Source organism: Panthera onca, chromosome C2 (genome assembly GCF_046562875.1).
Source record: "Panthera onca isolate mPanOnc1 chromosome C2, mPanOnc1 haplotype 2, whole genome shotgun sequence".
Lineage (NCBI taxonomy): Eukaryota > Metazoa > Chordata > Mammalia > Carnivora > Felidae > Panthera > Panthera onca.
The window spans coordinates 70,538,261-70,550,093 of NC_138347.1; the positions used below are offsets into that span (position 1 = coordinate 70,538,261).

Genomic DNA, 11,833 nt, shown 5'->3' on the forward strand with positions numbered 1-11,833 from the left:
CTGTAGAGCAGAAAAATGGGGAAGGTAGGGCAGGGAGATTCATTCATTGTCCAAGGGTCCTGATCTCAACCACACCCAGAACAGGGAGAAGACAATAGCATTTCTCTGCCCCCTGGAGAAGACTCACAGGTTGGGGTAGGGAGGAGGGGAGTTTCTAGACCAAGTTTGCACCCATTCTGTGGTGGAAGGGGCAGCTTGCCCTGCTAAGGAATCCATCCTGCTCAGCCCTAAGAGAAATATGTCTCCTCTACTGACCGGGCCAAGAGGTTTCAATAGATAGGTATGGAGGGTAAGGAAGAATAAATAATGCTGGAGCCTTCAGGAATTGTGGACAAGTAAACTCTCTGTTAATAGCTTTTTAGTCAAAGCTAAGGCCATCTCTAAAGTCAGATAGACATCCTAGGAGCATATGCAGGCCATTTATAATACTGAGTTTTAGAAACCAAGCATTTATACCCCTAACGCGGGAGTGAAAAAGGATCCAAATTACTATACCTGTAGCCGCTGGGAAGAACACCCCAAAAACAGTGAAAAAAGACTCTCCAGGGCTGTAATCTGGCAGAGTGTTGTTCTGTAGCAGTTCTGGTGAATACCCAATAAAACCGTGCTCTGAAATAATACAAAGGAGAGCAAAATGAGTCAAGTGAGGAGATACAGCATGCAGGCTTCCCTAGATTACAGGCCTAGCTTATATAAATTTAAATATTAAAAGGTAAGGGTCTGAGGTGCCTGGGTGGCTCAGTTGGTTGAGCGTCTGACTCTTGATTTTGGCTCAGGTCATGATCCCAGTGTCATGGGATAGAGCCCAGGGTCAGGCTCTGCGCTGACAGCACAGGGCCTGCTTGAGATTCTCTCTCTCCCTCTCTCTCTACCCCTTCCCTGCTCTCTCTCTCTCTCCTCTCTCTCTCTCAAAATACATAAATAAACTTAAAAAAAAAAAAAAGGTAGGGGCGTGTCTGTGAGAGAAAGGAAAAGGAAGAAGTCTGACAGAATCGGCCTTAACACTTCCAGGGCTGGATTTTGTATGTCTTTATCTACAGATATAGGTAGATAAAATGACTTGAAGGAGAACAATAGTTACCTCTGGGAAAGGGAGCATTTTCTTTTTTCCTTTTCTTCTTTTTTCTTTACAGATTTCCATATAGCTGGAATCTTTCACTGAGCGTGTATCTATGTATTTTCTGTTAATTGAAAAAGTTAAGCTACTTTCCCTCTTCAGAAACCTTTCCACGGGTCCCTGTTAGCTGCAGAATATAGTCCAAACTCCTTAAGATGAATATCAAAGCCCTCTACAACCAGGCAACATGCCACCATTTCCTGCCTTTCCTCTGCCCAGAAGTCACAAAAATGACTCTCCACAAGAACACCAGTAATACCCATTCCTGTGTCCCTGCCTTCCAGCCCCTTCTCCCACATCTCTAAGCATCAATGCCATGCTCACTTTTTTTTTTTTATATGTTTATTGATTTGTGAGGGGGGGAGGGACATAGGGAGAGGAGGACAGAGGATGTGAAGCAGGTTCTGCACTGACAGCAGAGAGCCTGATGAGGGGCTCAAACTCATGAACTGTGAGATCATGACCTGAGCCATAGTCTGATGCTCAACTGACTGAGCCACTCAGGTGCCCCATTGTCATGCTCACTCTTTTTTTTTAAATTTTTTTAAATGTTTATTTATTTTTGAGAGAGACAGAGAGACTGAGTATGAGTGGGGGAGGGGCAGAGAGAGGGAGAGGGAGACACAGAATCCGAAGCAGGCTCCAGGCTCTGAGCTGTCAGCACACAGCCCGATGCGCGACTTGAACTCACAAACCGCAAGATCATGACCTGAGCCGAAGTCGGACGCTTAACCGACTGAGCCACCCAGGCGCCCCACCATGCTCACTTTTAAAGCCCATCTCAAATGCTACTTCCTTTGGCTTTTACATCAACTCCTGATCAGAATCAATTCCTCCTAAGTGCCCTCATACTGTGACTGGCCATATTAGATCTTACCCCAACTAGACTCCTTGGGGCAAGAAATCCAGTCTCACAAATGTCTGCCCTCAAGAGTCAAGCACTGTGCCTGTCACACAAGAGGTAGGTGGCAAATATGGGTCACATTAAGAAGAATCTTTCTCTTAGATCTTGGCTATGGGCACATCTCGAATCCATGCTTTCACTTTGACTTGTTCATAGGCTGCTTTTTAGCAAGAACATCTCAGATCCGATTTCTTCAAAGTGTTTTAAACATTTGTACACTGACTTCAATAAAATTTTTCAGGTGGTTTTAAGCCTATTTTGTTTCTTTGTCAAAGGAGGTCACTTTGAAGAGCATCTGTGACATGTTAGTGGGCTGTGGAAGTTTAAGATCCAGATCAAGTATTCTTAGGCTCAGGAACATCCAGGATATCCAGCCTCTGCTTTTGAATCTCATCTCAGAGAATGAGTTAGTTTGTTCCTGTTAACTACAGCCTAAGAGAAGCCAGTCCTGCCCTCCTTCCCTCAACCCCCACAACCACATAGGATGGGCGTCTAGCCACCACTCCAGCCGACCCCTGGAGCTGTGGTGACAGAATTTCCTGCCCGACTGTCCTCCACCTACCTCGGGGCTTAGCTTCCCCCTGGGCCTCAATCCACAAAAGAGCTCCTGCTCACTCATGAGCCCAGTGAGATCACCAGCGCTTTTCACAGCTTCCAAGATTCATAACTTAATAGGAAAAATATTTTTTAAAAAAATAATAAAATGAAAGCTCAGTGAAGCACAAGGGACCCTTGGGAGTCCGGTCAAGACTTAAAATCACTGTTGATTGCTTTCTTCTGCCTGAATGCGGAATTTGTCCTGAGACATTAAATCCCAAGTACTGTGCAACATTTCTGAATGGTTTGGCATCTTCACAGCTGGTCTTCCCCTCATTAACAAAAAAGCAATAATGGCTGAGTTAACTTTAGTTTATCCGCTGGCTGACCCCACTGACTAGCCTTTCTGAGGTGAACACCAAGCCCAGCCTGCCTTGGAACAGAGTTCAGCCAAGCTGGAATGCTGCACAGGTCTGAAGGCCCATCTGAACGCAGGGCTGTGGGCATGCTGGGCGGGCCAGCCGTGCAGGACAGAAACACCTCATCAGGCTTCACTGATCCCTGCAGAGGAGGCCCATGGGAGCTCAGTCAGAGAGGGGTATATGAAGGCTTTGCCCAGGCCCCATGGATGAGTCTTCTCTCCCTCCACCCCACCAAGAACCACAGATTGAGAGCCTAAGTCACTTGGCTCTCATGGGGGTCTGTGAGGAGGCCTGCCTCATCCCCTGTCTCTGCAGGGCCTATGGCAGATGCGGCCCCACGCATTCCCCAGCACACGCTCACTCCGACATGCTGCTGAGACAGCCCTCTCCCTTCAGATGTGCTTCTGAATCTTTCTCAAGGAAATCATCTTAACTTTGAAAAGAACTTTATGGACAGAAACATTTCAATGCTTTACTTATAAAGATGTAAAATGGGGAGTCTAAATGCCTAACTATGGGGAACTGAAGTATTTTAAATGTTTATAAAGGGCTTTTAGCACCACAGAAAATTGTCCGTGTTATGTATGATACATGGTGAAGCAAGAAACCTGGATACCATTTATAGTACAAATACCAAAAGAGTTTCAATATACACGTGTAAGAAAAGACTAGAAGGAAACATAAACATACTAACTATGGATATCTATATAATGCAATTATGAGCAATTTCTCTTTTCTTTTCATAAGTGTTCCACATTGTCTTTCACAAGTTAAAATTGACTTACCAAAAAAACAACTATATCTTTCAGAAAAACAAACAAAACATCCCAGGACTGAAAGCCTACCTTCTCTAGACAACTTCTTTGTAAACAAGTATCTTTTCTTTCTTTCTTTTCTTTCTTTCTTTCTTTCTTTCTTTCTTTCTATTTATACTCTATCTGCTTCTAGACATGATTTAAGTGATTTATGAGAAAAAATAAAAGATGGGGCAGATAAAAAAAGAAAAAGAAAGGAAGAAAGAAAGAAAGAAAGAAAGAAAGAAAGAAAGAGGAAAGGAGGGAGGGAGAGGAGGGCGGAGAGGGAGAGGAAGGAAGGAAGGAAGGAAGGAAGGAAGGAAAGGGAGGGAGGGAGGAAGGAAGGAAGGAAGGAAGGAAGGAAGGGGAGGGAGGGAGGGAGGGAGGGAGGGAGGAAGGAAGGAAGGGAGGAAGGAAGGAAGGAAGAAAATGAAAGAGAGAGCACAGGGCTGAGCAGATCCCACCTGCAAATAAACTAAAATTAACTCAGCCACACCTCCATGAGACACGCCTGAGGTCTCCAAATAAGGCTCTGAGGTAAGATCCTGCAGTGATCACCCTCAGACTAGAATCCAAGGCCCAGAGAGATCATTTGACGACTATTTGGTCAAGCCCACTCAGGCAGGGACAGACCTCAGGCACAAGTGCCACTTTCCAATGGATGAGAAGGAGCTCCAGAAGCTTGCATAATGGACCTGCTTCATTTCCTCTGCCTTTACCTTCCCAGGCCCTTATTACTCCCACCCCCTTACAACCTCACCACCTCAGGCCCCCAGTCCTGAGCCAGCCCCCAACGAGGTTTGGCCCTACTGGTCCCCACCCCAACTTCTGGGGACCCAGTCTCTATCCCACACCCCAAGCCAAGTCAAGCTGAACCTCAAGCTTATGGCAGGGTGGGTGCCCAGTTCAGGCACTGATGTCCCTGCCTGGCTTGTACTTGCTGGCTGAGGCATGGGGTGAGATCAGCTGGTCATATCCAGGGCACAGGGCTGAGAGGACCCCACCTGCCATGTCCTCTTACAGTGCGTCCTCAAGCCTGATGTACTAACATCCAGAACAAAGGTTCTTAATTTGGCTAGTTTTGGCCCCGTTTGAAAATCTGTTGAAAGCTGTCCCCACAGACAACACATTTTACACATCATTTGGAGGTTCCCAGGCCTTTGAAGTCTCTTTGAGGGACATGTACCCCGAAGTTCAGGACTTCCACACTAGGGCTGCTTCTGCACCTGAGACTTCTGCCAGGCCCTGCACCCCTACAGCCTCCCATGCCCTGACTGTTACCATGCCCTACCTCGCAGTGGCAGCAGCCCCAGGTGACACAGCCAGCAAAGTTTCATACCGCAGTCCTTGCCAGGCAGTGAGGAGTCTCTCTGTGCACAGGATTGTGCAGGTTCCATCTTCAAGGACATCACAGGGCAACCTCTCTTCTGAACACACTGACGTGCAGCCCTTTATTGAGCACCTCCTATGCACCAATTACTGGGAAGTAAGTCCTCTACAATGTCATCCCCGATTCCCATAACTACCCTGCAAGATCAGATATAAGGACAGTTGGCTCAGGAAGGCACAGAATCTTGTCCAAGGTCACACAGCCAGACCTGTCTGTATTACAGCTATTGCCTCTCCTGTAGGAGACCAGTTCCCAGATCCCCAGCACTGCCCTCCCCACCAAGAGAGAGCCAGCTTTGGTTCTGGGCAGGCCTGTGGTCTGTGGGACAAACTTTTCTGGGGACATCTTTTCCCCAGGGGGATAGTGCTACAGCATACAGCATAGATTCTCATCAACCCCTGAAACCCACCCCCCCAAAGATCACAGGATCTCCCTCTCTCCATCTGCAGGGGGCTAACAGAGGGTCTCCCCTGTGGAATGCCACATGTACCAAGGGGTATATGACTGGCTGAGGCTTGAATAGCCAGAAGGCAGAGCCTAGCTTGGACCCAGATCTGTCTGAATTCAAAGTTTTCCATCTACCATACTGTCTCTCTGTAATTCATCCTGAGCTGTTTCCCCAGAGATCTCTAAAGCTTGTGTTTTTGCCCCTGTAAACCTCTCAGTTCCTCTGCTGGTTAAACAGGGAGCCAATCTGGGGCATTCTCAGCTGACATCTTCCAACTCTGAAAGGCCCGGGATGCTCAGTGCCTGTACCTGCCACATGTGAATGTATCTGGGTTTGACCCGAACATCTGTTTCTGTATTTACCAAAAATACTTTGGCCCCATTTGAGCTATGTGCTTTTAGGAACAACAAAAACAGAATGGGGGTGGAGTGGGGAGACACAGAGGGAGAAAATAAATCAAGACAAAGTCCAGGCAGGAACGGGCAGAGGGAAGATGCTTGAAGGTCATCTACAGAAAGCCCTGGCCTTTCTTCCCAGAATCTGGTAACACAGCTCCTCTGGTTGCCATGAGTGGGCCCTGATTCTGCAGGGTCTGCTGTCTGCTCCCAAGGAGTACTCATGGGAACCCAGCCACCTTGCCCTGGCCCAAGGCTGTCTGCCCTGGTCACAAGTTGTGACAAACCGCAGCTCCCAAGCCCTCTGGTCAAGTGGCTGCTGGGAAGCTTCCTGTGGCACCTGTTGCTCCCCCACTCCTGCCGGCCCCACCTCTGGGGTCTGCTGAAATTAGAAGAGGCAGTCGGGAAGTCATCAGCCCCCACATGTGGGTGTCAGATTGCTGCTGCTGACTAACTTAGAAAGTGAGATTTCTAAAAATGACACTGGCAGTGGGGCAGGGGTGGGGGGCACCTTGCTGTGAGTAGAGCTGGGGGGTGTGTGGGGGCAGGCAGGGGCTTCCGGCACCGGCACCGGCTTTCTTCTTGGCTCAGGTCCCTCACTCCGCCCCCAACCCCGACCAGCAAGACAGCCCTTTCCTGGGAATGGACAATGGGAGAGGTTGGTCCAACCAGGAATAGAAAGAGCGGAGGAAGGGCCTGGGAGAGAGGAAGGCAGGGAGGGCCCCAGAGGGCGGGCTGGGGCCTGAGGGATCACAGGAAGAGCAACTCTGCAAGGAAAAGGAAAGGAGAGGCCGAGGTTCTGGGAAGGGACACACACCAAAACAACGTAGTGGAGGAGTGGGGGAGGGATGGGGACAAGGCCACGAGGAGAGGGGCCAGCAGAGGCTCCCAGTCGAGGAGGAAGTACAGTAGGCCTGCAGTAGGGGAAACACGAATTGGGTGCCTCTCCCAGGAGCCCAGCATCATGCTGCACACACACCCCTCCCCTCAGGCCCTCCCTGATGGTGGTGCTGGAATGGGGGCCTGAGGGTCTGCCCAACCTCCAGGGCTGTTGTGACCACTCTAGGTTGTCGCCCTGTGGGGAGAGATCTGCAGCTTAAGGGAGAGAACAGGTCTGAAATAGCCTCACAAAGATAGGTCAGTGAAAAAGGGAAGAAAGAGAGTGTCCAGGGCCCCATCCTGCTACCAAGTGCCCTGCAGAGTTCTTGCCCAAGCAGCCCCCCAATTTACTCAGACACTGCCCAACCCCAGACAGTCCAAGGTGGACAAAGATGGGCAGTTCAACCTGCATGGGCTGTGGTGTTAGCTCCCGGGAGCTGCAAAGGGGTGGGGCAGTCAACTTGGACCCAAAGAGCATGGATTTGGGAGAAGAGAACCAAGAGTCTAGATACAGGGGTCGGTGCCCTGGTTCCTGGGGGACAGTGAGTGAGTCCTTTTTCCCTTTGAAATGCAAATTCTGACTGTCACTCTGGGATGAGCCCAAGGTTCCGCACCCCTACTGAGCGCCCCGGTGATGCAGACCACACACCCAGGTGCAGGTGCAGGGCCTACCAGGTGATGTTTTAGATCCCTTCTAATTCTGAAAGTGGCCCAGCCAGAAGCCCACTCTTTTTTTTTTTTAATGTTTATTTTTGAGAGAGAAAGCATGAGCAGGGGAGGGGCGGAGAAGCCGTGGGGGCAGGGGGGACAGAAGATCTGAAGCAGGCTCTGTGCTGATAGCGGAGAATCTGATGTGGAGCTCCAACTCATGAACCGTGAGATCATGACCTGAGCCGAAGTCGTACTCTTAACAAGCTAAGCCACCCAGGCGCCCCCCAAGAAGCTCATTCTTAACACTCAGTACCCAGAGTCCAATGATACCACTGATTTCCAGCAGCAGATCTAAAATCCCAAACTAGCTTCTAGAACATCACAGCACCACCCCCTACCTCCCTGATGCCCCCTCCCTTCCCTGTGGTGGTGATACAACATGTGCTACAAAACTGTGACATCAGCTTGCCGTCACATTCCTGAATATGTTAAGGAAACAAAGCAATTATGGATTACAAGTATGCTACTAGGTCTCCTGTTGGTTATTACAGCATCTTGGGTGCCCTCCATTAGTGCAGATAACGAACCTTCATGGTCTAATCTGTGGGCCCATTTTGACAACTGAGCTCAGAGATGCAAACCAGCTATGCAAAGCATGAGAGCTGGAAGCGGAACTGTGGCCCTAGCTTGGAGTCCAGCCCGGAGCCCACAGAGTACCGAGCCCCAGTCTGCAGGGCTATCTCATTAAACTGGGTCATAACAATCTCAGTCCATTACAGGTACTCCACAGAAGTGCTCTGAACTTGAACTGAGTCAGGCTGTATTGGTTGGGACTGTGTTGACCACAGACTGGAGAGACAGAAGGGAAATGATGATAGGTTTGGAAGAGGCTCCCAAGATGCCCACCCACAGCACAGCTTTCCTTCCCCACGGGAGTTCTGGGCGGCGAGCTGCTAGCCTTCCCCACACCACAGTCTCCTCTCTGGCTTTGGCCTCTTTGGAGTTTGGTCCTCCAAAGAGAGGGTGGGGAGAGGATGTGAGCAGGGTTTCCAGCTCCCAGGCCCCCACCCAGAGAGAAAATACACAGAGGGAGGGCTGGGCATTCCAGCAGTGGCCAGAAGGGAAGTCTGAAGTGGGGCTGTGCCTGCCCAGAGGGCACAGGGAGGAGCAGTCTGGAGCCTCGAGGCCCCTGGGGATGGCCTCCACCCTGAAGGACAACTGGCTGGCGGGAACAGTGCCGGAAAGCCCCCAAGGCTGGGCAACCCAAGGGATGAAGGGTCTGCGGGGAGAGGTTAGGGGTGCCCCCTTGGAAGGGGGTGGCTGAAAGTTTCCCATAACAAGAGAGGCTCCTGCCAACCCTTACAATCCCTACAATCTAGGATGGACTGTTCAGAGATTCTTTCTGAGCAAAGGAGTCCTCACTTGTGAAAGGGAGGAAGAACCTTGTCTTAACGAAGAATGATTTCTAATACCCAAGAAATTGTTCAGTCTGCTGAAATAGACTCTATTTTAAATGCTTAATGAATCTTTTCTTGCCTTGGGGTCAGCCAGCTGAGATAAGAAATTTTTGCCTGGAGATGCCTACAGAGAAAAGAACTGTCAAATGCCCCAGAACATGAAAGGGCCTGACTTTGGTGGGAACTTTTCCTGGGCCCAGGAAACAAAGAGGTATCTTGGGATAAGACTAGCAATTGCCACACACCCTGAGTAAGGCTTTATCCCAGTCACTATTCTAAGCCCTTTAAGTATATTAGCTCAGAACGATCCTACAAGATAGGTGCATTTTTCAGGTAAAGAAATCAAAGCACAGAGGAGGCTAGATTCAACCCTTGGCTGCCACTGCTGGGGTCAGTGCTCACTCAAGGATGCAGGGAGCCTGGGAGGGGAGCCAGGAGCATGAGCTGGTCAGGCTGGGGCCCCGACTGAGGGGGCTACAGAGTCTCCAGTGGCTGCTCACAGCTCAAAGGAACCCTGAGAGGAAAATCGGGCCTTCTTATCTCCTAGGGTAAAGGAATGCACTCTCCCGCCAGGATAAGTGGCTGTTTTGACAGGAAATCTCCACCCTGGCTGTGGGTTCCACCCAGCCACCACTTACTCCTTCTGGCCGTCCTGGCCTCTGACATCCCAAGTCCCATCCTGCTTAAACTCCAGGCCCAGAGACCCCGAAATAATCCTAACCCAACTGGTAGTCCCCTGAATGGGCTGTTCCTACACAACTCTAGCCCCTTTGGCCATCAAGAGTTCTGACCTTCCCTAGTCTTGCCTGGACACCCTCTCAGGGGCAGGCAACTGAGAAGGGGGGTGGGGGGTAAGAGGTTAAGTGGCCTCCTGCAGGGGGTTGTCAGCAAGACAATCACAGTTGTGTCAGCAAGCCCACCCTCCTGCCAGGCACTCTGCTGGAAATACTCAAATTCCAAGACACCCCTTCCTCTCCCCACTTCTACAGCCATAGGTACCTCTTTCCCACCACACGCCCGACCCAAAAAAGAAAGGAAACAAATGTTCTCTTAGAACTCCATAGCAGAAGATTCAGCATCATAGGACCATGAAATGATAGTGCCACAGAGGCCTTTAGCCTCAAATCCATTTTACAGATGGGAAGGCTGAGGCCTGAAAAAGAACCCCGCACAGTTAACGGCTGGTCAGGCCAGACCAGGACCCAGTGTGGCCAAGCCCCCAACCAGTGTGTCCGGTAGGTCCTCACAGGTTCTGTGACGGCACTCATCTCTCTGTTGTCCCTGCCTGGCTACCTACCAGGTGGGGGCAAGAACCGTGCTGTCTTATTTCCTGGTGTGTCTCCAGTGTCTAGACCCAGGAAACATACAAAACCCATAAAATATTAATAATTAACAATGGAAACAACCCAAATGCTCACCAACAGATGAATGGATAAACAGAATGTGGTATGTCCATACAACATAATATTATTCAACCATACAAAGGAATGAAATACTGACACATACTGCGGCATGGGTGAACCTCAAAAACATTATGCTAAGTGAAAAAAATACAAAAGGACAAATATGGTAAGGTTCCACTTATATGAAACATCTAGAACAGGCAAATTCATAAAGACAAAATAGAATAGAGGTCACCAAGGGCTGTGGGGGAGGGATGGGTAGTTATTGCTTAATAGACATAGTTTCTTAGAAGCAGAAAGTCATCATGGTTGCACCACGTGAGGAATGTAATAAATGCCACTGGATTGTACATTTAAAAAATGGTTGAAATGGCAAATTTTATGTCACATATGTTTAACCTCAATAAAACATAAACAAGTCACTTGTTTCCACAGTGCACCCTGCAGGGACCATCATTGTATCCCTGTTTCTGGCCTGGGCTCCTCTCTGCTTTGCAGATGCAGAAATAGAGAATAAAGGGAGCTTCCTGGCTGCAGCTTTTCAGAAAGTGAGGGGCAAAGCCCCAGGTACGAACTATTCCTAGCGGTGGACGCCTCTGGCAAAGGTATGGGAGCTCAGCTCTTGCTGAGTGGAGCCACTCAGTGAGCCATCTCATCGCCATTTCTATGGGCAGATTTTAGGAGAAAGCACCATATTCTCAGGAGCTTTGACAGAAATCAGGGCTCCCTTTGCTGACATCGAGAACCTATGGAGTTTTATTCGCCAGTGGTGGGGAGTAGGATGGGGGATGGGGGCAGGGATTTGAGGCAAAGCTGTCAAGATGCACAGAATGCAGTTTCTCAATAACACCCATATCCAGCTCCCACCCAAAACTACAGTAAAGTCAAGGGCACTGTTATCCCAGCCTTGCTTTTAGCACATGATCCCACTTTCGAGAACCTCACAGTCACTATGACCCCAGGCCTGGGAGCAGTTGACACAGGTCCCACTTAATGAGAACTGGCCTTAAATGGATATGCCTTTACCCAGGGCTGCCCTGGGCTAGTGCCCATGCTGTGTACACACCTCCCTCCAGGGCGGCTGCCAGGGATGCTCTCCTCTCAGCTCCTCAGTCTTCTGGCTCTGAGAAGGGCAAGCGGGGCAGGGCACCTGCCACCTTCCCAGGTTGCTGAAGCCCCAGAGAGGATGCAGTTTGGTTTGAGTGTGTTCCTTGATGGCAGGTTTCTTGGTCTGCGTGTTCCTTTGTAAGCCTTTGCATGCCTTTCTGCAGGGACAGTAAGGTGTGTTCATACAGTCCCCCCAACAGATTAGGAGCTCCTCAAAATCATGGACAAGTTCCCTCCTCTCTCAGGATCCTCTCCTCATCCCCAGATGGATGCAATAACTGGGGGTGCTCAGTGGGAAGGGGCAACCATATATCCTGGCTGGGCCTGTC

General features: G+C 49.7%; 1 protein-coding gene across 3 annotated transcripts in view; it reads right to left on the minus strand.

Annotated features, from left to right (window-relative positions):
- SLC12A8 (solute carrier family 12 member 8) overlaps nucleotides 1–11,833 on the minus strand; it is a 139,805-nt gene that overhangs the window by 56,057 nt on the left and 71,915 nt on the right. For all 3 annotated transcript variants that reach the window (XM_060639730.3, XM_060639729.3, XM_060639731.3), the window contains one exon: nucleotides 496–609. In XM_060639730.3, the coding sequence (XP_060495713.3) occupies nucleotides 496–609 (114 nt within the window). The remainder of the gene's footprint in view (nucleotides 1–495; nucleotides 610–11,833) is intronic.